This window comes from Eschscholzia californica, unplaced genomic scaffold (genome assembly GCF_041429995.1).
Source record: "Eschscholzia californica isolate CP2 unplaced genomic scaffold, dmEscCali1.0.p SCAF_2, whole genome shotgun sequence".
NCBI lineage: Eukaryota > Viridiplantae > Streptophyta > Magnoliopsida > Ranunculales > Papaveraceae > Eschscholzia > Eschscholzia californica.
Genome location: NW_028238309.1, coordinates 3,946,410 through 3,973,919, shown reverse-complemented (window position 1 = coordinate 3,973,919; position 27,510 = coordinate 3,946,410). Strand labels below are relative to the sequence as shown.

The 27,510-nt window shown below is 36.3% G+C and overlaps 4 protein-coding genes across 5 annotated transcripts; 1 reads left to right on the top strand and 3 right to left on the bottom strand.

Annotated features, from left to right (window-relative positions):
- Window positions 1–1,185: 1,185 nt before the first annotated feature.
- Window positions 1,186–5,068, top strand: LOC147555391 (carboxyl-terminal peptidase (DUF239)). The gene is made up of 7 exons (XM_086662909.1): window positions 1,186–1,952; window positions 2,303–2,389; window positions 2,479–2,781; window positions 3,526–3,693; window positions 3,850–3,903; window positions 4,025–4,171; window positions 4,572–5,068. Exons 1-7 carry the CDS (start codon window positions 1,713–1,715, stop codon window positions 4,947–4,949), a joined length of 1,377 nt encoding a protein of 458 aa, XP_086519035.1. The 5' UTR covers window positions 1,186–1,712; the 3' UTR covers window positions 4,950–5,068.
- A 1,282-nt stretch (window positions 5,069–6,350) lies between these two features.
- Window positions 6,351–11,421, bottom strand: LOC147555390 (uncharacterized). Of its 2 annotated transcripts, none has more exons than XM_086662910.1 (13): window positions 11,050–11,421; window positions 10,861–10,942; window positions 10,685–10,774; window positions 9,948–10,025; window positions 9,695–9,769; window positions 9,306–9,358; window positions 8,723–8,873; window positions 8,306–8,416; window positions 7,559–7,685; window positions 7,317–7,420; window positions 7,043–7,181; window positions 6,684–6,736; window positions 6,351–6,591 (listed from the first exon to the last, which is right to left on the bottom strand). In XM_086662910.1, exons 1-13 carry the CDS (start codon window positions 11,169–11,171, stop codon window positions 6,508–6,510), a joined length of 1,269 nt encoding a protein of 422 aa, XP_086519036.1. In that variant the 5' UTR covers window positions 11,172–11,421; the 3' UTR covers window positions 6,351–6,507. The 2 variants fall into 2 exon arrangements, with proteins under 2 accessions (XP_086519036.1, XP_086519037.1); XM_086662911.1 differs by having other exon boundaries at window positions 10,861–10,959; window positions 11,050–11,414.
- Window positions 11,422–14,513: 3,092 nt separating this feature from the next.
- Window positions 14,514–19,859, bottom strand: ALE2 (Protein kinase superfamily protein). Its single transcript, XM_086662902.1, has 10 exons — window positions 19,159–19,859; window positions 18,457–18,543; window positions 17,623–17,703; window positions 17,435–17,539; window positions 17,253–17,357; window positions 16,797–17,168; window positions 16,444–16,707; window positions 15,970–16,365; window positions 15,641–15,881; window positions 14,514–15,517 (listed from the first exon to the last, which is right to left on the bottom strand). The coding sequence occupies exons 1-10, from the start codon at window positions 19,214–19,216 to the stop codon at window positions 14,809–14,811; spliced, it is 2,418 nt and encodes an 805-aa protein (XP_086519028.1). The 5' UTR covers window positions 19,217–19,859; the 3' UTR covers window positions 14,514–14,808.
- A 4,594-nt stretch (window positions 19,860–24,453) lies between these two features.
- LOC147555388 (protein ELC-like) lies at window positions 24,454–26,224 on the bottom strand. Its single transcript, XM_086662904.1, has one exon. It carries the CDS (start codon window positions 26,086–26,088, stop codon window positions 24,862–24,864), a length of 1,227 nt encoding a protein of 408 aa, XP_086519030.1. The 5' UTR covers window positions 26,089–26,224; the 3' UTR covers window positions 24,454–24,861.
- Window positions 26,225–27,510: the final 1,286 nt, after the last annotated feature.

The following is a 27,510-nucleotide window of genomic DNA, read 5'->3' as shown; positions in this document are numbered from 1 at the left end:
TTATTTTAATCTTTTTGTGCAGACTAAGTACAAATCTTATACAATATGCACGAAATTATGTAGATGTTCCTCAACCTTACAGAGTGTTGAAACCTAGAAAGTAGTGGTGGCCAACGGGCCGTGCCGTGCCGGCACGGCCCGTTTGGCAGCCGTGGCGTGTCAAACACGCCACGGCCACGCCAGGCACGGCTTGAGCCGTGCCGTTCCGTTCCGTGCCCAGACTACAAAGGTCTGGGCACAGAAACGGCCCATGGGAACGGCCCAGCCGTTCCCGTGGCGTTTCCGTTGCGTTTCTGGCCGTTTCCGTGGCGTTCCCGTAGTCGTTCTCGTGGCCGTTCCGTGGCGTTCCCGTGGCTCCGACTCATTCATAAATATTTTTTTTACTTGTATAAAAAAGGTAATAAAAGAAACATTACATTTTTTCAAGTAAAAAATTGTGATGTACAAAAACTTTAGAGTTTATGTCATATCTTTGTTTATTTTATTGGAAAAGAGTTGTATAAAGATTCTCCACATTTACTTTATATTTTGTGGTTTAGGTGTGGGACTATCTTTATCACTTTATTTGTTAATTTTTTTGAAAAAAGTTTTAGTTTGTTTCAACAAAAAAACAATCTAAGTAAAAAAACATAAAGTAAAAACTCTTTTGTTAAATTCAAGTATTACTTTTTTTTTTTAAGTATTACTTCTTTTTTTAATTCAAGTATTACTTTTTTTTAATGTTTTTTTCTTTTTGTAATATAAAGTAGTTGTTATGAAAATCTAACAATTTGTAAACACATTAGAATATTAGTACACCCTAAGTAATTCTTAAAAATTCAAATAACTAAATTGGGCCGTTGCTAGCGTATCGTTGTTGCCGTTTCCGTTCCGTGTCGTTCCGTGCCCACGGGTCGTGCCGTGTATGATCCGTTCCGTGTCGTTCCTGCGTGTCTGATGGGCCGTGTTTAACGGGTTTGGGGCTCTAAAATCCCAGCCCCGACACGGCACGCCAGACCCGTGACGGGTCGGCACGGCACGGAACGGACCGTTCCGTGCCGTTCCGTGTCCTCAAATAAGCGGGCCGTTCCGGTCCGTTTCCGTGTCGGCACGGTCCGTTGGCCACCACTACTAGAAAGTGGGCTTTAGGGGGTCTTTGAGCCATTTTCCTCTCCCATAATGAATTTGGTGGCAGGACATATACATAATAAAGAAGGTGGATAGTAAAGAGAGAGAGAGAGAGAGAAGGTAAAATTAAAGAAGGGTTAGGTCAAAGCTTTTATAATAGCTTTGAAGACACTGCATGTTGTTGTTGTTAAAATTTTCATCCATATCTGGTGCAGATTTTTTTTTTTTTTTTTTTTAAAAACCCATTAAAGATGTTAATAAAGATTTGATCTTGTTGTAGTTATTGAAGTGTGCAGGTTAATTAACATGCACCCCACTCAACTTTCTACTACCCATTCTCTATTTTGATCAAATAATCACTTCAAACTACCCAAACCCACAATCTCTTCTCATATTTACTTTCTCTCTCTCTCTCTCTCTCTAGTTAGTTGGGTTTGCAATTAAGAAGGCTCTGATTTGTTTGTAGTGTACTAGTTGGGTGGTTCTTCACTTCTTTGTCAAGTTTCTTATTTTTGATCTTTTACTAGTAATGGAGTTTTAGGTCACTCAGTTTTCATTGTCTTCTTTCTTCTTCTTGGTTTTGTTTTCTTGGCACTGAATGAGAGATGGAAAACTTCTTAGTGATTAGAACAAAAAGAGGAAGATCTTCTTCTTCTTGTTCTTCTCCTTCAATATCATCATATGCTTTTGTTGCTTTCTTTATTGGTATTGTTTTTGTCTTGGAAGGGTTTAATGGTGTTTGGGGTTTGAATTATACCAATTTTAAGCCTGTGGGAAGCTTAAGACTTGAAAGGATTCAAAAGCATTTAGACAAGATCAACAAAGTTGCTGTTAAAACCATTGAGGTATGTAGATTTTCAAGTTCTTTTTTTTTTTCTCAAATTGGGTGGTATATATTCCAGTACGAGAGATTAGAGTTCGAATCTTACTGTTTTGAAAAAAAAAAAAAAAACTTTGGGTTTCTTTTGTTGGATGGAAAATGTGTGCCACTCCATTGGAGAGATTAGAGTTCGAACCTTACTGTTTCGGAAAACAAAAACTTGGGTTTCTTTTGTTGGATGCTAAATGTGTGAAACTCCGCTATAGAGACCAGAGTTCGAACCTTACTGAATTAACAAATATATAAATTTAGGGTTTCTTTTGTTTGATTTCTATGTTATGATTATCTTTTCATTATATGTTTTTGGTATTTTAGAGTCCAGATGGAGACATTATAGATTGTGTTCATAAACACAGACAACCAGCTTTTGATCATCCCCTTTTGAAGAACCATAAATTACAGGTAGTTTGAACACACAAATCTCTCTCTCTAAATTTTGTTATTTCTCTCTCTTTTAATGTGGGTTTTACTATTTGCATGTGTTGTGTTAGAGAGTGCAACCAAAAATGCCAAGATTGAAAATGAGAAGAGAAGAAGAGTTGATGACAAATTTTGTCAAGGGTAGAAATGGAAGTAGAAATGATGGAGGGAAAGGACATGCATGGCAAACATGGCATCAAATGGATGAAAGATGCCCTAGAGGAACTATCCCAATTAGAAGAAGTTCAATAAATGATGTATTAAGAGCTAAATCTTTATTTCACTTTGGAAAGAAACAAAGAATTAGTACTAATTCTATCCTTAATCTACATAATGTTGATCCACCTGATGTAGTCAGTGCCAATGGCCATGAGGTATGTCTCCATCTACCCATGATGCATCCATGCATGATACACCAAACCATGATGCATACATCCATACAATGTCTTTATTCATGCATGCATTTATAATATTCATTCATACTATTTATGTATATTTGTTGTTGTTGTAATATCATTAATATAGTTAAAATTTGATCCATTCATCTAAATTATATGTTCAAGTAAGAAGAAACCTTGAAAGTAAAATTTATAGGAATATGGGATTCTATTTTTTAAAAAGTGAAAATGATTATACCCTCATCAAAATATTTATAGTTGAAAATTAAAAATTATATAGGTCTCATTTTTTTGGCGAGTAAAGTAGTAATTAATATACTCAACTACCTAGATAATTAGGCAGCCAAAATTTATACGTCTTGTTTTCCTACCTGATGTGACAACGACATCTCATTGAAACACATCCAACTGTTCAAATCAAGTCTTAAATATGCAACTCTCGACCATACGATGAGAGCATTACAAATAACATGAATTACGGTAGATATATGAATAAACTAAGGTGCAAGTAATAGTTTAGCTGGTCGTAGACTATGTTACTGTTGACAGTTTAAAAAAACGACTTCATCTCTAATATTATTGAATAATGATCTCATTTCAAAAATAATAATTATTTATACAAGAATTCAAAGAAAATCAAGGAAACCTAATTCTTCCTTCATCAAATTAAACATTTTCACATTATATTAACATTAGGGTTTTGATTGTATGAATGGGCAGCATGCAATAGCATACACAGGAGGAGAGCAAGAGTTATATGGAGCTAGGGCAACTATAAATGTGTGGGACCCATCAATTGAAGTAGTCAATGAGTTTAGTTTGTCTCAAATTTGGGTTCTCTCTGGATCTTTTGACTCAGATCTCAATAGCATAGAAGCTGGTTGGCAGGTACATTTCTCTTTCCTTCTTTCCCTCCATCTTGTACACCCCGCTTACACTCTATCCCATGATTTAATTTCATTTGTTTAATTTTTAAATTTAATTTAATATTTTTTATTTATTTTTGAAATAATTTATTTATTGGGAAATGTTTCTTCTAGTTAGGTCAGTCCGGAGCTTTACGGAGACAGCAGACCTAGATTGTTCACTTATTGGACGGTCAGGATTTCTCCTCTCTTCATTTTACTAGAAATTATTTAAAAATGAGTTTCGGAAAATTTATGGACAGCTCAATTCATTGACTTTGATAATCTTACAATGGATGTGTTTTTTATTATAGAGTGACGCGTATCAAGCAACGGGATGTTACAATCTCCTGTGTTCTGGGTTTATTCAGACAAACAGTAAAATAGCAATCGGAGCTGCTATTTCTCCAATCTCATCCTTTGGCAGCAACCAATATGACATAACTATTCTCATTTGGAAGGTACTTCCGATTTTTCTCCTTCCCTTCTGTCAATCACGTCGGACCATCCTAACACAACCCTTAGGTCAATCAGACCCAAACGAGGCAGGCTGACTTAGCACCACTACACGCGCCTAAGCCATGCCTAGTCTGCGCAAAACCTCCCTCACACTATTGCCCGGCCGTTCTTCCTTGACAAAGGCGTGGGCTAAATGCGATCAGCCTAGCCCTGTTTATGGCATGGGTCGCGCCTGATATGAGAGCTTGGGCTAGTCTAGAGTTGTCCGACCAGATTGACACCTCTATTGATTGCACTCTTGCATCGTTAGTTAGGTAGATGTTAAACCAAACGGGCGACGAAGGTGTAAACAAATTAACTATGCACACCAACTAATAACCCAAAACCGAATTTGATTTTCAGGATCCGAAGCTAGGAAATTGGTGGTTAGGGCTCGGGGATAATACATTAATCGGGTACTGGCCTGCAGAAGTTTTTACCCACCTAGCAGACCATGCAACAATGGTTGAATGGGGTGGAGAAGTGGTTAACACAAGGTATAAAGGCGAGCACACATCGACACAAATGGGCTCAGGTCATTTCTCATCATCTGGGTTTGGACAATCAAGTTATTTTCGAAATCTCGAGGTAGTCGATTCAGATAATAGCTTAACTTCAGCTCAAAATATCTTAACCCTAGCAGAGAACAATAATTGTTATGATATCAAGAGTTCATTTAGTAATGAATGGGGAACCCATTTTTACTATGGTGGCCCTGGAAATAATCCAAACTGCCCATAACCATAATCGACTCTCTTTTTCTCTCTCTGTCTTGATATGTATAATTTCCCTCTTCTTTTATAAATATCTATCTTAATCTTTTATTATTTAATATCAATATCTATTTTTTCTTTCACTAATTTGAAAGTGTCAAGTAACTCGAGTTTTGATTCTTTATTTTTGTATTTCATGTCAGTTAAATTTTACAAGTACGTAATCAGGTAAGAAACTATGAACTAGTGAGCACGAATTCAAAACATTAGTTTGATTTGATTTGATATATCGGTTCGGTCTGTTCCACATTATATTTTCTTCGATTTTAAAAGGTTAAGTAAGCTTCCTCCTTTTGGGATCCACACATTTATTTACAAGGTACTAAATGTTTGCAAACTCATACATGGCCTAACTTGCATTTATTAAGAGTAGGACCAAGTAGGTTGGGACTTGGGGAGTTGAACTATTTTAATGACTCTTATGAGTTATGTCCATCCCCATCATTTAAAAGGTCATCTCAAACCCTAAAATCCGGTTAAAAGAATTGTCTAAAATAAATTCTTTTTTAGTGAAAGGCTAGCCCGACTTGAGCCGTATTGCTTGTAACACAATAATGTTGCACCACTTTCCGAAATTTAAAATTGGGAAACCCTTTATTTTTGCACACTCTTAACTCGGCGGCTGAGGAAGACTCGCCATTCAGACGAGCCGCCTGACGGTGTGGTACGTAATGGTAATAGTACGTCCCGCCAAAATGACTCCGAAACAAACAAAAAGGTGCTTTCCGCACTCACGGGGGACAGTAGTGCGGGACTGCCAGTGATATGCTGGAGGAAGGTGGGAATGACTTCAAGTCCACATGGCCCTTATAGGCTAGGCCACATACGTGCTACAATGGCAATTACAATGGGAAGCAAGGTTGTAAGGCGGAAACTTGCTTCCTTTAACAAAAGGATTTCCTTGTAAAGAGAAGACGTAGACGGTGAAGTTGTGATAAAATCCTCCAGGCAGGAAGCATCTGATCCTCGAAGAAGTGAACCAGAAGGGCTCTTAGGAACCATTGTAACAAAGAATACTCTTAGGAACATTTAAAGCAATATCTTAAATCAACTTCTGCCCTGCCACATGGTGGGTTTAATGGCAAAAAGCACAGCTAGTGGCAACACCTTTAATTAGTACTAGTAAAATGGTACTAAAGAAGATTCCATTGTTGCAGGATATTTACACCCATTTAAAGCCCACATGGAGCTGGTCCATTCTAGGGTTTTCTCATCCTACCTGAAATTCACACTAGTTCCTAAATTTCAGCCCCACTGCTAACTCTTGATTTTTTAATAAGCTATCCATAAGGTATTTACTATGATTGTAACAACAAGTTTGGTGTAAAATGTAAAAAGATTGTGGGGAAGAAACAATAAGTTACCAATATGTATCAAAGCTTATTTGGATATGGAAACATCTAACTCGAAATACACGGTCGATTGTAAGTGCTTAATCGATAAATACTTCGTCGATATGTTCAAAGAGAGAATCTTAAAATCATTTACTTGATAACTCATGTACTCAGTTGATATTTTGTGGTGGTTTATTGTAAAAATGGAGTTACCCGTGGATCTGTGAGCCGAGGTAGACCAGTTCGAGCTCCTAAAGCTCTACAATTTGCACCTGCCTGTAATGAAGTCGTCAGTTTACGTATTGCACTTCAGCAACTATTAGTTTCTTTAAGATATTAAGCATGAAGACAGAGAATTGATTATATACCACTTGAGCTGCAAATGGTAACATCTTCTCGGGTGGCATTTCTGCACAAATGGCTACAAAAACCACATAAAAAGGAGAGAAACTTTAGTACTTCTCTTGTATTTCGAAAATTCCAAGAAAACCTCCAAGAAATAACATATCAAAATGTGAATGGCAACTTCCACACACTACATGAAGCAACAAAAGGCGATGGGCCAAATTGGGCTCATAATTCAATACTTTCAGGTGCCCTGTTGGGTTTTGGAAGTCTTTCTAGATAATCTATTGACTACAATTTCATGTAATTTTGAAGTGCTATCGTGAGGCCAAAGTACTAAAATAAGTTCTAAAACACGTTTAGGAACGCGAGTTTAACATACCGTAAAGAGTTGCACCAATAAATGCATCTCCAGCGCCTGTAGTGTCTATAAGCTCTGACGGTGGTATCTTCTCTGCAGTTCCAACAAGCAACCTCCCATTCACAGCTCCTATTCCTTTTGCATTTAATCTCACGTCTGACTGAAATTTTGAAGTAAAAAAAGATTGGGCCATGAATATTTCCAAACACAGCATAACAATCAGATCCATGATATTATAAATAAATTTCTCGACTTGGAAAATAATTCGTCAAAAGCTCGAGAAATATCGGTATACCTTGGACGAAAGACAAGTCGGAATAGTGCTATCAGTACCAATTCTCTGCTTGAGTAATTCTACTGAACTGTCGACATCTACTTCTCCCTGTTCAAGGCTTTCTTCTGGAGGTGATTTATCAGTGGCAATCAGAACTTATATACATGACAAAGGACATGAATTGAATATCATATCTACTTGATGTTCAAAAGTTAAACAATTTCAACTTCCAAAATATGGACAAGAAGCATAGGAATACACACCAGTTACACTCCTTTCAAGCATTATACAACCTTCTTCTCCAAGGGTTACGATCACAAATTTGAGCTTTGGCAGTCTTAGAAGCATGGATACGAGAGCACTTGGAACTGTGGGAGCCTCTGTCCATACCTGATAAAAAGCGAACTATCGAAGTGAGAGGCACGTACAGGGGTTTATAAACTGAATCTTGTAACTGATGCCTGTGATACAATTTATACTTAAAATGCAGAGAAAGAGGTAATGAAGAATGTCATTGACCATCTGAATGTTTGACCAGGTTTTGAAATCAAGCAAGTTCGGCAAGGGATTGATCTGTTTTTTTTCCGGAAAAGTGAAATAGACTAATTCAACAGTGCAGAATCAGGGAAGCATAAAAGATAGATGGATGAAGTTATCAAGCAAAAGACCAAGGAAGAAAAGTATAAGGGATCGGGTGAGCTAGGTCAACTAAGTTGGAACTCGTGCTGAACTCAATAACTTCTAACAATCCAAGGTGAAGGTTGCCGGAAGAAAAGAGTTGGTAAGGGTCGATCAGCCAATATTTAGGCTAGGTTCAACGTTTCAAACAAGGGTCTGAAAATTATAAAGGTGTTGGTGGACGATGACTCAAAATGTTCCAAAAGACGCGTTTCCGTAACACGTCACATTGAGGAACTACGGTAACATAAGATACGACTGCTAAATGCTCAAAGACAACACTGAAAATAAAAGCTATGCAAATGAGTTTAATTTGATGTAACTTGTCTTGCCTGAGGAAATTTCGCTGAGCAAACAACATAATCTGCAAAACTCAGAAGTTCATCTAACCCATCTCTCTTCTTCTCTGCATCAACCAAAATAGGTATTTTCCTCCTAGCAGCCTGCACTGATAAAGTTCAAGAGATGTAGGTTGTGGCAGTATTTCCATGTTAGATCTTGTAAAATGTAAAGGAAATACCAAATTTGTGATAAGATAACTGGAAGTACAATGTGAGAAGAGGAAGTTATTGTCAATATATCTATTAATTTTCGTTGTAAAAGGTTGAAAATAGTGATTCTTTGTTTCCCGACATTGTATATCGACTATTCTTACTGTGCCTGAATGTACTTATTTGCGAGCATATCTTACAAAATAGTGAAAGAAAAACAGATATAATTAGATTTGGGGAACATGAAATGATAATTACCTCCTCTGCAACAACTAAAGCAGTCTCATGCAGTCTTACATCAAAATAAACAAGCCTTGCCCCGTCCAAGGAAGATATCAGGCTTGATCGTGGAAGGTCATCGGGCACCATTGGAGGGTGTCCGGGAGTATGAATACAGGTCCGAGTTTTGCTGGAACATAAGTTGATTTAGTCTATCAAAGTAGTAGCTCCGATATAATATTTCTATGTAAAAGTTCTCTTCAATGTTTTTTCGTAGACATTGTAATTTTTTTAATAGTTAAACTGAAACTAGTTATAGAACTGTCGATTATGATTTCCAAGGGGAAAAGCAAAATCTAAGCCATTTCCGAAAATACAGGTATTGCAGGAGAACACAGAAGTAGAATTCCAATCATGTCAATAATTAACTATGAACCAAACAATCACAGGCCATCTTCAGAATACATCCATTGTTCTAAACTTTTAACGTTACAAAATTGATTCAAACTCCAAATGAACATTTGTTAAATTGATTTAGCAAGCTACTAAATTCAAAATTAGATTAACAAATACTGTCCTTGAAACACTGAATAAGCATTACTATTAGAGCTTAGGTACTCACGTCTGGTTATCAACGATGATATAAGTAAACGGAGAATTTCCACCCTTTGATACCTGGAAGTAAGCTATATGGAGTCAAAAACTGATCTCTCGGGATTCAATCAAAAGTAAAATATCAAATACTGCTTCATTTCAATACAAGGTTCAAAGCTTCTAAATGAAAAAGGTTTTATTTTCTTTCTTGTGCGTCTTGAAAAAAATTCTCTTTCTTGCGCAACACAAATTATGAACTAAATCTTCAGAAATTCTATTTCAAGCTAATGAATTTTACTTAATCATAATAAAAAAAAAGATTCACAATGTAAAATTCTCATTTAAAGCAACCAAATTCAAAAAAAAAAAAAAAATAACGTAACTTAGATATGCAATGAACACAGACACAAAGCTTACCACAAGATATGAGGTATCTACACCATCACCTTCCAATTCTTCTAGAACACCTCTACCTAGAGCATCATCAGCAACCTGATGACAACAAGACTCTTCTTACTAACATTAATACGAGAAGATAACCGGGTAAGTTACAGTTTTTAGTTTGGCTGCTGCAGTCAAAATATTCACCAACACTTATAAAAGGTATGATGACAAATATACTGGAAAAAGAAAAAAAAAAGACATTCAAAAGTTGAAAGAAAAGCCGAACCTTAGATATCAGCCTTGGTTTCAAACCCAACCGAGCTGCACAAGTTAAAGCATTTCCAGCATTCCCACCCCCTTGAACCTACAGTTTGTATTTTACATAATAACAAATACATCTCAAAACTTAATTTTTAAACAAACAACTCTCTCTAATTTACAATTGAAATAGAGACTCGTTCTTTCTATGGGTACGGGTCAGAACAAAATTATAACCACATATAAATGTTTATTGCGATAGTCCCACATCTTTAGGGGCGTCCAGAGCCTGGCTATGAATGCGTACTCAAGCTTAGTTAACCAACCCCATACTCATAAACTTGGACTGGGTGTCAAAAATGTGGACAATATCGATAGCTGCTAAGGCTTGGGGCTTTACAAATACGACATTTTGTCTAAATCGAAACCAAGATCATAAAGGGATCACTTAACCAACCCCTTCACAGCCGTTGGGGGACTAAAATCAACAATCTTTTTCTTCACAATTGGATTTGGAAGACTATCTTACCCTCTACGATGGACCGAAAGACTTTGGTATGGGCCTCACTTGCCAGAAAGTGGTCTTGGGCGTATCTCGCCCTAAAAACTAGCTCAAGAGTTGACGATTTCCCTTACACTCAAGTGACCACCACCTCCTCTCCACAACCAATGTGGGACTAACACCAATAATCATCAAATAGTACAAGAAGCAAGACAGAATAAAGAATCTATTTTTTTCAAAATTGACCACATTATGCTAATTACCTTTAAGCTAGTGCTTCGAGTTTTATCATCAAGGTTTGGAAAAGTAGCCACTGTAGCTAAGTAATCCACTGCCACAGCCCCACACCCTAACTGCCCAAACATAATATATCTCTGTTTCATCAAAAGGGGAAGCAAAAAAACCCTAAAACAAGCGAGATAGAGAAAAGAACAATTACTACAATGGGGTCTTCAGGAAGAGGAAAAGAAGGAGAAATTTCAGAAGCGGAAGGTCGAATTGACTGAGAAGACATAATTGTTCTGAAAATGATTGGTATCTATAGAATCATCACTCAAACCCATTAAAGAAAACCTAAAAAGAAAATAATGGTAACTGATTTAGTAAGATAGATGAAAGAGATTAATACCTGCTGGTTGAAGTGAAGAGAGAGAAACGAAGGAATGAAGAAGAAGAAGAGGGAAAGAGAGATGGGAAATGGGTGGAGGTTGGAGAAGAAGAGATGGGAATCGTCATCATCATCGTCATCATCTTCTAACTTCTACAATCCTTCCACTCCACCAACCAGGTAGAGAGAGAGAAAGAGAATGATCAAGTGCATGTAAGACAACTGTTGTAAGCATCCATCTGTTTTGAAGCTCCTAATCTATTTTGACTAATCACATACTCTTACAGGTCTGTGGTAATTAGCTATTCAGTGGATCACAATCAATAAAAGTGCAAATTAGGATAATTTACATTACATTTTTGTTTAGATTCTGTCAAATTTTTTTTTTGTTCCAATGAGGGTGTTTGATTTTTGCGCTTATTAAGTGATTTTCAGCCGATAATTTTAGGCTATTTGTTTTTTTACTTAATAAGTGAATATCACTTGTAAGTGGGGTCAAAGTAAGTGCAAAAAAGTAAGCTCTAACAAAGAGTTTATTTTTTTGCAAAAAGACATTTTCATCCTTCTCCGAATATAATAATTACCAATATGATTATAACCCAAAAGAAAATCTTAAACAATTGATAAATAAAAAAAAATCTTTTTATGACCTTAGCGATGACACTTTTCATTCTCACTCATCCTTCATCTAAGCTTTTCTCTTAAATTTTTTTCACATCTCTTCCTTCATTAGTCACGGAACCACACAAACTCCATGATGCAACGTAAGTTCTTTCTCCTTCATACTTTTTAATTATTTGAGGTTAATATTTCAACACAAAGTATTCATAAACCCTAATTCTCTTGTATCTAAACTCCCGAGCACAATGAATTAGTATGAAATACTAATATATAAATACTTTAAGGTCAAAATAGACAATTTCTCATTTTTATGACATTTAGAATTAATATAAAAACAAAAATCAAGCACTTAGAAGTGATGGAAAACAAACGCCACAGCACTTACAAGTGATATCACTTACTAAGTGATAATCACTTAGTAAGTGGTAGCACTTACAAGTGCTAAAAAATCAAACACCCTCTTAGTATTATTCTTATATTTTTTTTATTGTCTCGCGTATCTTCGAGTGTCGACAAGGCACATGACCCAATTTTAAATAAAAAGCTGTAAAAGATAGATGATAGAGGCCTGCTACAGCTAAACTGATTGAATCACAATCGAAATATGTGGTCTGACAATATTTAAAGAGATAGAGAGTTAAGTAATTTTCTCTCTAAATCTTGCGTGACTACATTACCCTGAATGGAATTCAACCAGGATAATGGTCATACATACAGTTATCTTCGAAGCAAATATCTCGAATGAAATCAAGCTCAAATGTGATGGACGATTGAGATTTCGACTTTGAGAGGAAAGATTTGTGAGAGAGAGAGAGAGTTAACCTTAGAATCTGGTCTATCTATCATTGTTGTTTCTTAAGCAAAATGTGAGCCGAATTTTGAGTTGAAAAGTGGTGTATTAAGTTATGATTTGTTCTCTGTTCGTTGTTGTTTGGTGAAGGGGAAGCTATCCAAGGAAATATCTGGTCTGACTATTGGGTTCCCAACCACGCTCCCCCGTTAATCAATGTAAACAACTGTCCCTTTGACAAGGTGGCTGAATTAATTAGGGATAATAGTTGGAATACAGAGCTCCTAGATACTTATTTTCCGGTAACCATTAAAAATGCTATTCTTAGCATTAACCTACACCAGCAGGCTGCTGACGACATGATGTGGCCGTTAACTAATTCAGGTAAGTTCACGATTAAATCGATGTACTCTCATTTACGTCTTAATACTTTGCATTATGAGAAAACCAATTGGAACTTTATCTGGAATATTCAAACCATCCCGAGGATCAAACTATTCCTCTGGAAATGCTGTACTAATAGCCTCCCGGTGAGGGACAAAATTGGGAAATTCATTGGAAATCAATTCTCATGTTCGTTCTGCGAGGAACGAGAATCATTACCACACGTACTACTGCACTGCCACTTTGCCAGAGCTATTTGGCTGCATTTCAATATCAGAACTAGCAACTTCACGACGGTTCTCGATTGGATTCTGGTTTGGAAATCTCTTGAAAAATCGAAAATCTCACTGATGAGCAAAATTATGTGGTTTATCTGGAAAGCGCGATGTGAAAAGAGTTTTGGCAACCAAGAGTATTCACCACAACAAGTGATTCATAGGATTCAGTGCTTCGTCGCCAACCTACAGCATGTAAATCTTCACTCTCCGCAGACAGTGCAACCTATATGGAGTCCACCAGATCCACCATTCCTCAAAATCAACGTGGATGCCTCCTTCACCAATCTTTCAGAACCAGCAGGTATTGGCAGCATAATCCATGATGAGAAAGGGGAATTCATTATCGCCATGGCCGACACCATCAGGGGACAAACTATTGAGGAGTGTGAATGCATTGCGATTCTCCATGCAACCAGATGGGCTGCTGACCTCAAAATAACTCATCTTCAAGTGGAAAGTGACAATCTCAATCTCATATCACATCTCAGGGATCATAAACATGATATTCAATGGCAATCTAGAAATCACATGGATAACATCAGGCTTATCAGCAGACGCTTCTCCGAGATTCAATTTCTTTTCAGCCCCCGATCTACAAATACATTAGCGGACCAGCTTGCCAAATGGAGTAGAAGTCATAAAGAGAGGCGCATTTGGAACTCCAGAGCGGAGCTGAGGAGCGACCTGAAGTTGTAGTTCTTTGTTTTTTGTTTTGTCAACAAAAAAAAAAAAAAAGGAAATGCTAATGAGGCACGATACGTCTAGGCAAATGGAGGTAGAAGTTGTGTTTGTGTTCTGACTGAGCCGAATGAAGTGCAGCATCTAGGTTTTAGAGGGGCATGAGCAACTCTCTCTCGTCCGAAAAGCTCATGTTGTTATAGCAAAAATAGAAAAAATGAAGTTGTGTTTCTCAACTGACATCAAATATGCTCTTGCCGCCGGGCGGGGAGCTAGTTTAATTGCTCAAAGGATGCAATTGTCGCCCTCGCCATAACTGAAACTGCTCCACCCTTGTCCCCTGGGCCCTGGCCAGCACATATTCATGTTGGTTCTCCATCATCAATTGCCTGAAGGCTCTCTCCACTTTCAACACGATCTGCGCAACATGAAATGTCAGAAAACCCGTGAACTCGGCTACATCTGTGAACACCAGTAGCAGATTGAGCGTTCATTTACAAAATTAACCAGGCAAATCACTCCACCGACTAACAAATACCATACACCACCAAATATAAAATCAAGAAAGGGATCTAACTCTCGATCTTTACTATGTCTAGACCGGCTAAGTTTACCGATATTGAGTCAAATTAAGCGGCAAACTCCACTCCTCGAGGTGCATTTTCTACTACAACTTTATATAGTAAAGTATAGAATTAGTTGGCCAAAATAAAAATTAACAACTAAAAGTCTTCAGAAAAATTATTCCACCAACTATAACATTGTAAGGTTGTATCTCCCACATAATATAATACTAATGAATCAAGTTTTCCAAAAATTAGAAGAGGCCATGAGTTTCTCTCTCTACATTCTTTCTCTCTCTCTCTCTCTCTCTATTTTCCTCTTACATCACACAAGAGGTAGAGAAATCCACATCAATACAACAACCATTAAATTACATCAATTGAACACATAATAACATAGCCACTCTTTCCTTGGAACTATACACTTTTAAAAAAAGGGGAAAAAAATGTGTAAAACAAGAAGTTATCAGACCCAAAATGCAGCATCGGTCCATCGATGGCGAGACGGGCGATCTCCATGATCACTCATGCTGCCTCTTAATCTGTAAAAAGCGGGTTTTCTTATCGTTCTTAACGGGCCTGATCGGTTCGTGTGCTTTATGGGTAAAGATCCTCCTTCTAGACTTGATAATGAAAGTGGTCTATTATCTGGTTCATCAAGTGGACCTGAACTATACTCCATTGTTATAAAAGAAGAAGCATACCCGTAAGTTAAACGTGGAGTGACTCCTTCCGAATTCCACCAATTGCTCGTAGAAGGCCCAAGATTGCCTTTATAGTCGCTGTCAAGTTGCTGCGAGGACTCCTTTTGACTAGAAATATCTCCGTGACTTTCGTCCTTATCGTTGTATATGAGTTTCAAAGCTTGAACAACTTCACCCATGAAAGGTCTTTGAGTTACCTCAGGGTGTACACACATTGAAGCAATGGCTGCAACACGAGCCATGTTATCGAAGTTATAGTTTCCATTTAGGGCCGGATCAAGTAACTGCTCAAGCCCTTCTTTGGTTCTGAGTAATGGTCGTGCCCAGGTTACGAGATTCTCTTGTCCCGGAGGTTGAGACATGTCCACGGGCTTCCTTCCTGAAAGAAGCTCCAAAAGAACGACCCCGTAACTGTATACATCACTCTTGACAAGTAGGTGCCCTGTCATTGCATATTCAGGAGCCACATACCTATAAAATAAGAAAATAAAAATGACCTCGATTAAGGACATACAAATGTTAAATGGATAAAGCCAAGAAATTGACCCCTAGTCGATTGGCTAATTTGCCGTTACGAAGTGAGATACTGCTTACCCGAAAGTTCCCATGACCCGAGTGGAAATGTGATTACTTCCTTCTGTTGCTTCTCTTGCCAAACCAAAATCTGAAACTTTAGGAGTAAAGTCATCTTCTAATAGAACATTACTAGCCTTAAAATCTCGGTGAATTACTCGTGGACTAGAATCCTCATGAAGATATGCTAATCCCCTGGCTGCCCCAAGGGCAATCTTCATCCGAGCATCCCAATCAAGTGGGCTTTTACTCTTATCGACACCTGCTAGACCAAAAGATATGTGAAACAATAAGACGAGGGAGAACTTTTTTCTGTAACGACAACTTTCACTTTGTGGTAGGAAACGTACCATGTAAGTGAGACTCGACACTTCCGTTGTGAACAAGCTCGTATATTAAGCAGCGAGTATGGTCTTCAACGCATATACCAAAAAGCTTAACGAGATTCCGGTGATGCAATCGGCTTAGCATTTCAACTTCGGCAATGAACTCACGATCTCCACTTTGGTCTTCCCGTGTTAGCAACTTAACGGCAACTTCAGTTTCATCCTCTAAAACACCAAGGTAAACTTTTCCAAATCCCCCTTCGCCCAAAATCTTCTTCGGACTAAACTTATCTGTGGCCTTCTGTAGCTCAGCTAGTGAATATGTTTTCACTGAGAGTGCACAAGTTGCCATAGCAGAAACAAGAGACATTGACGCCGAGCTTGTCATGCTACTTGATCTAATGGACCTGATGCCTGCAACTGTACCATTACAGAAATTAAACTGATTGGTCATGGAATGCTAGTCTTAATCTTGATAATATTAAATCACAATTTTACCAGATCTCTTAGTAATGGATGGTGGGAATGAAGGGCCAACAGCAGTTGGTCTTCCGTCCTTTTTACATTTTAAAAGGATGCAAACGGCTCCAAAGCATACCAAGATGATAACAAATGCAGACAAAGCGATCACGGCAATGGTTCTAGCATTCATCTTTTGACTATTTTTTACCATATTTGCCACAATAGGATGTTCATCGCTTCCAATACTAGCAGTTGGTCCCTGTGCGACGGAACCCCTAGATGATGGAGAAGTAGGCAACCCTGATATTGAAATTTGTCAAATTGTTAGTCTCTAAAATATCTTAATAGAAAGTAAACGGTATGAATAAGGACTAAGTTAAGGTAATCACCGGGATAATTAACATATACCACTTCATAATCACCAAAGAGGGTTGTATTAATTGCCAACTTCTTCTGCCAAATTCTATCGGAAATTAGTATGGCTGTAGTCTTATCAAATTTCTCTCCGAGTGGAACCAAGTCAATTGTTATTACTGTTCTCCCCTCATCTCGAATATCGGCACTGGCACCCATTATCCTAACTTGACTTTGTTTCAGATACGTGCTTGCTGCAATCTGAATCTCAAGATCTTCAACTAAAGGAAAGAATGCATAAAGAGATACTCCAATGTGAAGCTCAATTTGCATAGGAAATACACAACCACAAGGTGATCCCAATGGAGCAGTAGTAAGCGGCTCAGAACAAGTTATCTGATCACAACCTGCAAGGATTCTAATATGAAAACTATAGTTTGTTTTTTAACCAAGTTAAAGTACTAACTAGTCAGATCTCAAAATCCAATTACCTGAGCCAGTGGATGGTGTTGGCGAGATCGAATGAGGTCGAGTTCTTCTGTTATGATGGATATGATGTTTCTTTGGAGGGCTATGCGTAGGACTAGTAACAGGGCCTGAAGGATAAACTAATAATTACGAGAACATATAAAGGCTGTAATATTTATGGAATTGAATTCGAACAAAAAGGTACCGCGATATGTAGTAGGAGAAGGTGCAGACAACGGGCCCGGAGATGGCTTAGGGGTCCACGGTTCTGGTGGCCTTGATGGAGGAAAATTTGAACCAGGTGGACTTGCTGCATACACTTAGAGACCTTAGATATCATCCATGGATCAGGTATATACGGAACGGAAGTCTAAGAAAATCCGGAATAGTTACCAGGAATAGGTGGTTTTCTTTTTCGATGCTTATTATGATGTAGTTGGAGGAATGGGTTCAAACCCAATTGATGTCCTCGTCCTGCAATCAGTTAATGACGAGACTATGAGACAACCTATTAATAAAAATACCATTAACATAAACACCACAAGACACTCCTGAGAAAACAGACCCACTACACGCACAAAAACATGTGTAGTGTATGGGTATACCACATTACCATGAATGGGACCATTGAAAACCTAAAGAATTACAGATCAAAAGAAGAAAAGTTATGTCACTGTCGTTGCTTTTCTTGTGTCAAATACTCATGATCAACTATTAGAGTGAGAAGTTTCTCCTGCAAACATTAATCATTTAATACAGATCAATTGATCTAAATGAATAAATGATTACTATCTGCATCTAAGCAAAAAGTGGTTTGAGGATGAAAAGGATGAGCTAATGGAAAACATGAACTATGGTCAAAATACCCTCTTTCATTACTGCATCCCAACTTTCATGCTTTAAAACTTCAGTCGCTCAGCTTTCTTGGTGATCAAACAAAATAAAACATCTTATACTTATCATTACTTATATGAACTATTGTTAATATGAATTATTTTCTACGTCAAAAAAACAAACAATGTTAATGAGAACCTTCAAAACTAAAATACTTATTGGTTTCACTGAGAGACTAGGGTTCGAATCTTACTGTTTCAAAAGAATTGCGTAATGACTTGACAAACATAAAGACTAAATCCTTTACATGGATAGACACCAATAAGTACAAATCAGAAAAAGAGAAGTTGTAACTAAACCACATCAATACACTTCATAAATATCCATTCTCACCATGATTATCCAGTGACATTTTCCCGACATATGAATGTAGGTTGGGCAGAGCTGAAGGGGGCAAATTTATATGCAGCAATGAAAACCCTAAAGAGAAAAACATGTCTGTTAGTATGCTGAAGAAAAACCAAAAACAAAATAAAACCATTCTTCAATTTATTGAATGAGTTATAAGGTTTAATGCATAAGAAGCTCAGGAGAGAAGACAGTCCCCAATTTCGATAACAATAACCGACTTCTTTTAAGTAATACATATCAATCTTCTCGAAATGAATATCATCTCTTCTCTAACTTGGGAGATAAAAAAAGTGTTAGAATCTAAAACTAGTCCCAGCGGAAGAGGTATGGAGGCGAAACAAACGGAACTATTCATGGGCATTCATCTCAATACCATTCATCGAAAGCGAAATGGTGATTTTTTTTACTCAAACCATCATCCACATTGGCCTAAAAAAGAAGTACAAATCAATAAATCATGGCATCATCACCAAGCAACTTGACTAGCAAACTAAACTTCACATTTTCAATACCCTAGTTTCAGAGTAAGAAAAAGATAGAATTTATAGTTCATTAGGTGAAAAAACCTCTAGGTTTTCTTGAAACAGTAAGGTAGTAAAAACCCAAGTTCAATATAGCATCAATTTAGTTTAAAAACAAGCTACATTCAAAATCTGAGCTTAAAGCAGAGAATTAGCAACTCACCATAACCAGAAGATACCAAATTGAGCAGAGGAAGAAGAAGAAGTAGTAAAATCCTCATTTTCTTTGTTGAAAATCAAATTCATCCAAAACCCACATCACTAGAAGTAGTATCAACTGAGAAAATGACAAGATGAAGAAGAAATATGGTAAAATAGGTTATACACGAGAGGGTTGGAGTAAAGTTTAGGTATTTGATGAAAATTTTCATTTTTCTTTTTGGGTTTTGAAGTAAGAGATTGCATAGTGAGGTTAGTAGTGAAGAGACTAAGAAACACATGAGATGATTAAACCCTAATTTTGAGAGGGAAATGTGGGTAATTTTGTAGATCCATGAAATGTGGGAGGGAAGAAACAAGATTTGTTGAAAGGGTTTTACTTCTCAGAGTTTGAGGATTTAATTTTAATAACAGATCTAGAGAGAAGGAAAGAGTGAAGAGAGAGAAAGAGATCTTTGAGGAGATATAAAAAACAAGGTTAGTGAGGACAAGAAGTAGGAGTAGATCTAGAGAGAGTGAAAATGAGAGAGAGGATGTAAGAAAGAAAAGTTTTGGTGTCATATGGAGTTTGGACTAGTTGAGTTGAGTCAAACTAAAAGTATTCAAATTAGAAGAAGGAGAAGAAGATTAGATAATGAAATCACAAGGTAGACATCAAAGTTTGATGTCCTAAATTGGTTTGTAGTGTGTGAGATTAAGGGGGGTAGTGGAGCGGGACTTTCACAGACTTTTATAGACATAATGTCCCGTAGACATTTCAAGACATTTCAGATGACTTATTATAGACAACATGTGTTCATAGACATTTTCAAGACATTGAGAGTTTGTAGACAAAATGTCTTTATAGACATTTCAAGACATTTGATCCATAGACAAAATGTCCTGGGGACATTTTAAGATCTTGAGTCCATTGATAAAATGTGTAATGCATATTATATTTGTGCTAATCAAAAATATATTTTTCGACTTTTGTAGACATCTGTGAATATTTGTGGACATTGATGGACATTTGGTAGACATTTATTATTTTAATATTATTATTATAGTTTAATCACATGAAATAATATATTTATACTAACATTTCAAAAATATATTTTTCGACTTTCGTAGACATCTGTGAATATTTGTGGACAATGATGGACATTTGGTAGATATTTATTATTTTAATATTATTATTATTTTTTAATTACATGAAATAATATATTTATACTAACATTTCAAAAATATATTTTTCGACTTTCGTAGACATCTGTAAATATTGTGGACATTGATGGACATTTGGTAGACATTTATTATTTTAATATTTTTATTATTGTTTAATCACATGAAATAATATGTTTATACTAACATTTCAAAAATATATTTTTAGACTTTCGTAGACATCTGTGAATATTTGTGGACATTGATGGACATTTGGTAGATATTTATTATTTTAATATTATTATCATTGTTTAATCACATGAAATAATTTATTTATACTAACATTTCAGAAATATATTTTTCGACTTTCGTAGACATCTGTGAATATTTGTGGACATTGATGGATATCTGGTAGACATTTATTATTTTAATATTATTATTGTTGTTTGATCACATGATGGACTTCAAATGTCTCTTGTTTTTTGAAAGACATTTTGGCTTCCAAATTTGTCCCAAATCCTTCACAAATCCATCAAACTATGAAATCCACCAAAGTCTGGGACATTTTGTCTACAATCGAATGCCTCGGACTTTCATAGACTCTCAAATGTCTGGATTTGAATGCCTCAGACTTTCGTGGACTCTCAAATGTCTGGATTTGAATGCCTCAGACTTTCGCGGACTCTCAAATGTCCACGAAAGTCTTGCTCCACTACCCCCCCCCCTAATTTTGGGCAAGTCACAATTTTTCTCATATAAAACTCCCCCCAAAGTCCAACTATTTCATGGCATCTATTAATGAATATTATTGAGTTGTTAAATTCACTTACAAAAACTTTTTTTGTTTGGTAAATGAAAAGATAAAGAAAAAAATCAAAAGAGAGAAAACGATATCAAAATATGAAAGAACGAGCGCGAAATAAAATCAGAAGATAAGTGAGAGAACATAACATACAGAGAAAGTAAAAATATATCAGACGTAAGAGAAAATGGAAAAAGATTGACGGAAACGAAAGAGAAATTAAGCCAGGGTTCTTTGGCCAAACTTTTTATTTTCTCGTATGATCCGATTTGATGGTTGTTTTGATGACAACGATGGTGCCTTGTTTTTTTTGTAAGAAAACTAAATTGGGCTGAGAAACCAAGAAAAATAAGTGATTAAGAGTAAAACACAGTTATTCTCTCAGACAATTACCTTTAATCAAATCTACTTGTTAGAAATGATATGAATTACAAAAAAAAAAAAAAAAAAAAAATTATTGTCATAATATTGTTGCATCCATTTAACCACCCATTGGTAATATTTTCACAATAAAAAAATAAAAAGAAAGTAATTAGTGAGCAATGCAACCGCAAATGATATTTTACATGTGGGAGAGCTACATATTATATACTTTTTACATCTTTCAACCAAATAAAATTATTTTTTTACATGAGTTTCTTAAGAGGCCAAGAAGGTTCTTCAATTTGTCCTTAACAAAAAAAAAGGTTCTTCAATTTGGAATCTAGCCCATCCATTGATTATTGTATACTCTTAACCTTTCTTTACTTTATTTTCACTGAATAACTAGTTGTTGCTTTATAGATACTGTTGTCTCACCACTATGTTTTGTTTCTTACTTTTCCCCAATTGAATATTCCAAAAGAAGGACCCATTCTTGTTAATTAACTTAAGAAGGTACCCCCCAAGTTTAGTTTGTGAAACAAGGACAAGGTCATTTTTGTAGTAGGCATATGGGATTTGGATTAGAAATAGACCATAACCTTAATACAGTATCACAGAAAATGACGCTGAAAATAGGTGACGTATGTTACTATATCTCATATGTTAGCCGACAGAGAGACAGCGAGAGAGCGACTCCACTCTTGAGGATAGAGTTGGTATTGTAATTATAAGCCTCCGTTGTAGTTAGTATAGTTAGAAAATGCATAAAGCTCTGTCAGTTTTCCTTTGCCAGACAGTTTTCGAATAAAATTGACCTTACAAATCCTAAACAAATCTCTTATAAACAATGAAAGTGCACCAATAGCTAGCAAATCTTCCCAAAAGACATACAAACATCTATATACACTTCCTCCATGATTTGATGAGATCATTTTAGGTTTCATGTGATCTTGTTGAGACATTTATGAGGAAAATATGCTTAAGCACAAAGATAGGGAGAAGGTTCATAATTGGGACCACCCATGTGGAAATCTTTCTTCCCTACTCCCCACCATAACAAGGACAATACAACTATAAAATTTAATAGAGAAACTAAACCCTCATTCAACAAGTCAATTTTTAGGGAAAGGAGCTCAAAATGTTAAAATATAGAAATAGCATATCAAGATTTCAAATTTTTAATTATAGACTAACCCAAGAAAACCATTTTAGAATATTCTAATCCTTTCTTCCTCTCATCAAATTCTATCAAGTACCTAGGCATCAAATATATTCAATTTTTTTACTTGGATTTCACCTTAATTAGCTGGCATTTTATCATGTACACTTAAAAATGATAAAGGTTTTCGCGAACTTTTTCTTTAATAACATTAATGACTAGAGTTCTACGCGTACAAAAGTCTGTTTGTACATGTACGCCCCCTTACGAAAATTTCGCCCATTCCAAGAATTACCACTAAAATGGTAAGTTCCATCCAACAAGTAAAGATCATCTCTTGTATAACTCTGAACTATTTTGTGAACATCTAAATCATGCATGTTTCAGACTTTCAGTTGTGACTTGTGATTTATGAGTCAAACAAGTTCAACTGAAAAAGACCCAGAAGCAGAGCAAGTAAACCAATATAAGAAAGAATGAACATCTAGCAAGCAATCGACTTGAAACTCTTTAAAAACCCGAAGTAAATATAAGAGACATATATCATATATGTCCACTCATTGTTATTGGAGTTCACGACGAATAAAACATGTGATGTGAGACACAAGTAAGCCCTAGTAATGTTCCTTCCTATTCTTAGACTATAAACACAAACATTTCTTACGACGAAGAACAAGCAAACGAAAAAAATAATAATAGAAGTAAACAATCGCACAAACACAAGAGATTTACTTGCTCAGTTGGTGAGACCTACTTCACGGCGAACAATGAGGCGATGGTTTATACTATGAACGAAAAACTAAATTATAAAGATTTCTCAAAGATTTTAATATTGGCAGCTAACTAAAACCCCAATTCTTAGAAGTCTTTAACTCTCTCCTCAGAGAAAAAAAGAAAAAAGAATACACCATTTACATTGATAACAACCCAAGTAGATGAGTCGAGCGAAAATTAACTGTTTTTCCGGTCACAAATCAGGTTAGACATCAACCCATATTCACGGTCACAAATCAGGTTAGACATCAACCCATATTCAAGGCACTTTTAACAACACTTCTGGGGTAAGGAATGCATTAAGAAATCTAATGTATCAGACTATCAGTTTTAAATGGCATTGATTCAGTTCTGCACATTTAAGTAGCCAAGAGATTCACCATTAAGCACCATTCCAAGTATCAAATAGGTTCTGAAAACTTGCTTCCTAAACATGACTTCACACAAGTATGGTTCCTGAGCAATTTGGTACCTTATTAAACATGCAGAAAGACAAACAACAGGAAAAACTTGTTCATAATGCTCTAAGACACCAACACACTGACAGATTTGGTATTTCCTTCGCCTTTCATCAGTACAGACGAAAGAGTGAAAGGGCGTTTTTCTCGATCTGGTGCTTTGATATCAAACTTATCTACAACAGAGTCCAGAATAGAACTGAAAAAGAGTCATGAGCAAACTACAAAAAAGACTTAGTAAAAGGAGAGCATCTTCCAGACTTAATAAGGGCTATAGTCGGGGTAGAATGGTAGACACATAAAGATTCACAGTCTAAATCATTACTTGCAGATAATTACTCAAAATCCGCAAAATTTGATAAAACTTTCATTCTGTAACCAAGTAAACCGTAGAGAATTAGGGTATAGCCTAAGCGTTCATATTGTACATAATGTCATGTTTTGATCTATTCTTAACTTCGCAAGTCGCAAGCTCCCTCTCTTCCTTTTAACTTTTCGGTAGCAATCTGAAGTTTATATTACATGGTTTTGAAATGCATGTCAACCTAAACTTGCTAATCCGATATAACAAAACAGTACATCACAATTCACAGAAGCCACACATTGATTGGGAACCTTGCAATATCATCATATTGATATAACCAATTCATAAAGTAACATTATACATAAATAATATAAGTTCCCAAATACTAATTTATTGAATGCCTATAAATGTTCAGCAGAAATTCACTTCCTTTTCTTCCCCATAAAGATTCAAATACAAAAAAAGAACCTAACAGCCATGACATGTATAAGAAAAAACTAACAAAGTTCACAACTGACCTTTTCAAGGGCAAAAATTTATGATTTAGTACCAGCAGCAACACTGAAAACCCCAGCAATCCGAAGGCCTCGAAAGTCGAAACATGACAAGAAACCATATATTTGTTGGCAACCCCAATTTCATACACCCATTCAATGATTCAAACCAGTTTCTTTCTCTACAATTTACCCATCAATGAATACCCATTCTCACATTACATATTGATGTTGTGCCCTGGCTGCCATATTAGCAACCTGAGCTTGCATTTGTGCAGCTCTAACTTTCGCAGAGGTGGCGCGATGAAAGAATTGCTCACGAGACAATGCCCTAATGTTCTTCAAATACTGATCAAATGGTATTGATCCTTCCTGAAATGCTTTATCCAATGAATAAATTACATCTTCAATTGCTAAATCTGAAGCAGTACAATCAAGCATTTGTTTGGAAAGAACATCACAAGGTTCAAAAACCTCGTCGATATTCAAATTCCCTTTATCCATCTTAACCTTCCCTTCGTTCTCTCTTACCCAGGCTTCCAAAATATCAGTGTTCATCAATTTCATCTGTAATTGTTGTTCTAATCCCTCTTTCTCTTCTTGCATCTCTCTCAACCCTTTGGAGAGTTGTTCTTCTCTCTGTCTCAGTACTCCTTGAGCACTAAACAACCCTTCCATTTCAGCTTCTCTGTTCTTCCTCAAAACAGCAATATCTCCATGTAAACTCTCTAATAGCTTATTAATGGCGTTTTTCTTGTAAACCTCAGTGGGATCATCAGTCTGATGATGTCTCTGTGGAGACTGCGGAAATCGACCTCCATACGGGGAATTTGAATAAACCCTAGGAGGAATAACAGGACGAGGAGATGCAGCAGAAGAAGCAGAAGCTGATTGAGGAGGTGTAATTGAAGACACACCCTCATTAGGGTTAGGGTTTTGACGAGATGGGCGACTGTAAAGAGGTGGATCACGACCAAAAATATGACTCAAACTTCGAACTAAATCAACAAGATTAGAACTTGGGAAGATCCAATTATGAAGATAAGGAATTGAAACAAGCCCAGATGGATTAACATGATTATGAGGTCTTTTAATGATCATATCTCTAGTTGGAGCAACATAAACACAAGGTGAATGACGAGGGTAAGTTTCCATTAACCAAATTACGATCGGAATATTATAAGTAACATTTTGATAAACCATTGGAATTGTACCTTCAGCTTGAAGAAGATTAACAGTTCTTCCATCTGTATGATTGAAAGTTGCAGTTTTAGGTTGAAGACTTGGGAAATGTTCAATTAAAGTGACGAGATGTTGACGAATTAACCATTTTTCATCTTCTACGTAAGGAAGAGCTGATGGTCCTCGTTGAGAGAGAACGTTGTTTAGGAATTGTTGAGTAACTTGTAAGCTTTGTGGTGATGAATTTGGAGGAACCATTTTAGTTGCAGATGGAGAAGACGAAGACGAAGAAATCTGAAACCCTAGGAGAGAGAAAGAGAGAGAGATTGCTTCGTCTAATTGTTTTGCTTTCGAGGGATAGGTGAAATTTCTGCGCGTGGAGATTACGTGTAATAGAAGTGGAGGTGCCCCAATTGGGAAATGTCTACAAAGAATCTTTGACAAGATTCTTGACACGACGAGTCACATGCGTAAAAGAACGGTTCAGATCAAAGTCAAACTTTGATCAACTTTGAATTTCTTTTTCTTTTTCTTTTAGTAAAAATGACTCATCATGTCAAGGATCTTGTACATGTGGCACTCCCGACCCCATTTACATAATATTCGAAATTGTGTTTTTCACCTATGAGATATGACATCTGAATCGAGATCTGAATTAACTCGAGTCTGATTCTACTCAAGTTTGAATCTAAACCAATTTGAGTTTAAACTAACTCGAGTTTCATATTAGAATGTTCAAATTTGTTTGATTCATGAGATCTGACTCGAGGTCTAGATACCTCGAGTTCGATTCGACTGAAATCTGAATCTTAACCGATTTGAGTCTAAAATCTAACTCGAGTTTGAAATTAGAATGTTCATTTCTATTTGATTGATGTCGTTTGACTCGTTTAAATGACTCATTCGGGTTGGATTTTCGGCCTGTTTGATCAGATCATTTCAACTTAAAAAATAAGACTCAAACAACATATGCAGGGGATATAGTACGTCAGTCAACTTGTACTAGATTTTAAAGTCAATACAATTTTTAAGGTATCATGTCCAAGATAGTATGAAATAAATGAATAAACGATATTCATATGTTAGTATTAGCTGATTTGAAATGTAAGTGACGAGATTGGACCAATCTACTTTCCATCTAATCAAGCCAAACCACATTAGACAAATATAACAAGTTTAGGGATTTTTTTACCTCCTCTTGACACTAATTGGTAACTGAGTTGAAGGATAATCGTTCTTGGTAATCACATTTCTTTCGTGCGCGTTAAACACGATCTTAGTAGTTTTGTCAAAAATAAAAGATAAACTCAATTACCAATTACTGAAGGAGTAAACTCAATTACCAATTCGTGTTGAGCTTAAAGTTAAAAAAATCCTGTTATTTTACATTATTAAGAGGCATGCATGAGGCATAGTGATGGCGGCCATCCAACTAGTGGGCCTCACGGCCAGACCAATAGTGGGCCTCAAGGCTAGAATCCTATATTAGTATAAGTTTCCAGTTTAGTATTTCAGCTTTCCATGTTTAGAGTCCTAGCAATCAAGGAAAGTTTCCTTAGTAGTTAACTTCTTTCTTATTTGAGTCTAACTAGGAAAAGTATAATCTCTATATAAGAGAAGTCCAGTCTGTCTTGTTAAACACAATTGTATTATCAAATACAAAAACCCTTGATTGCATCT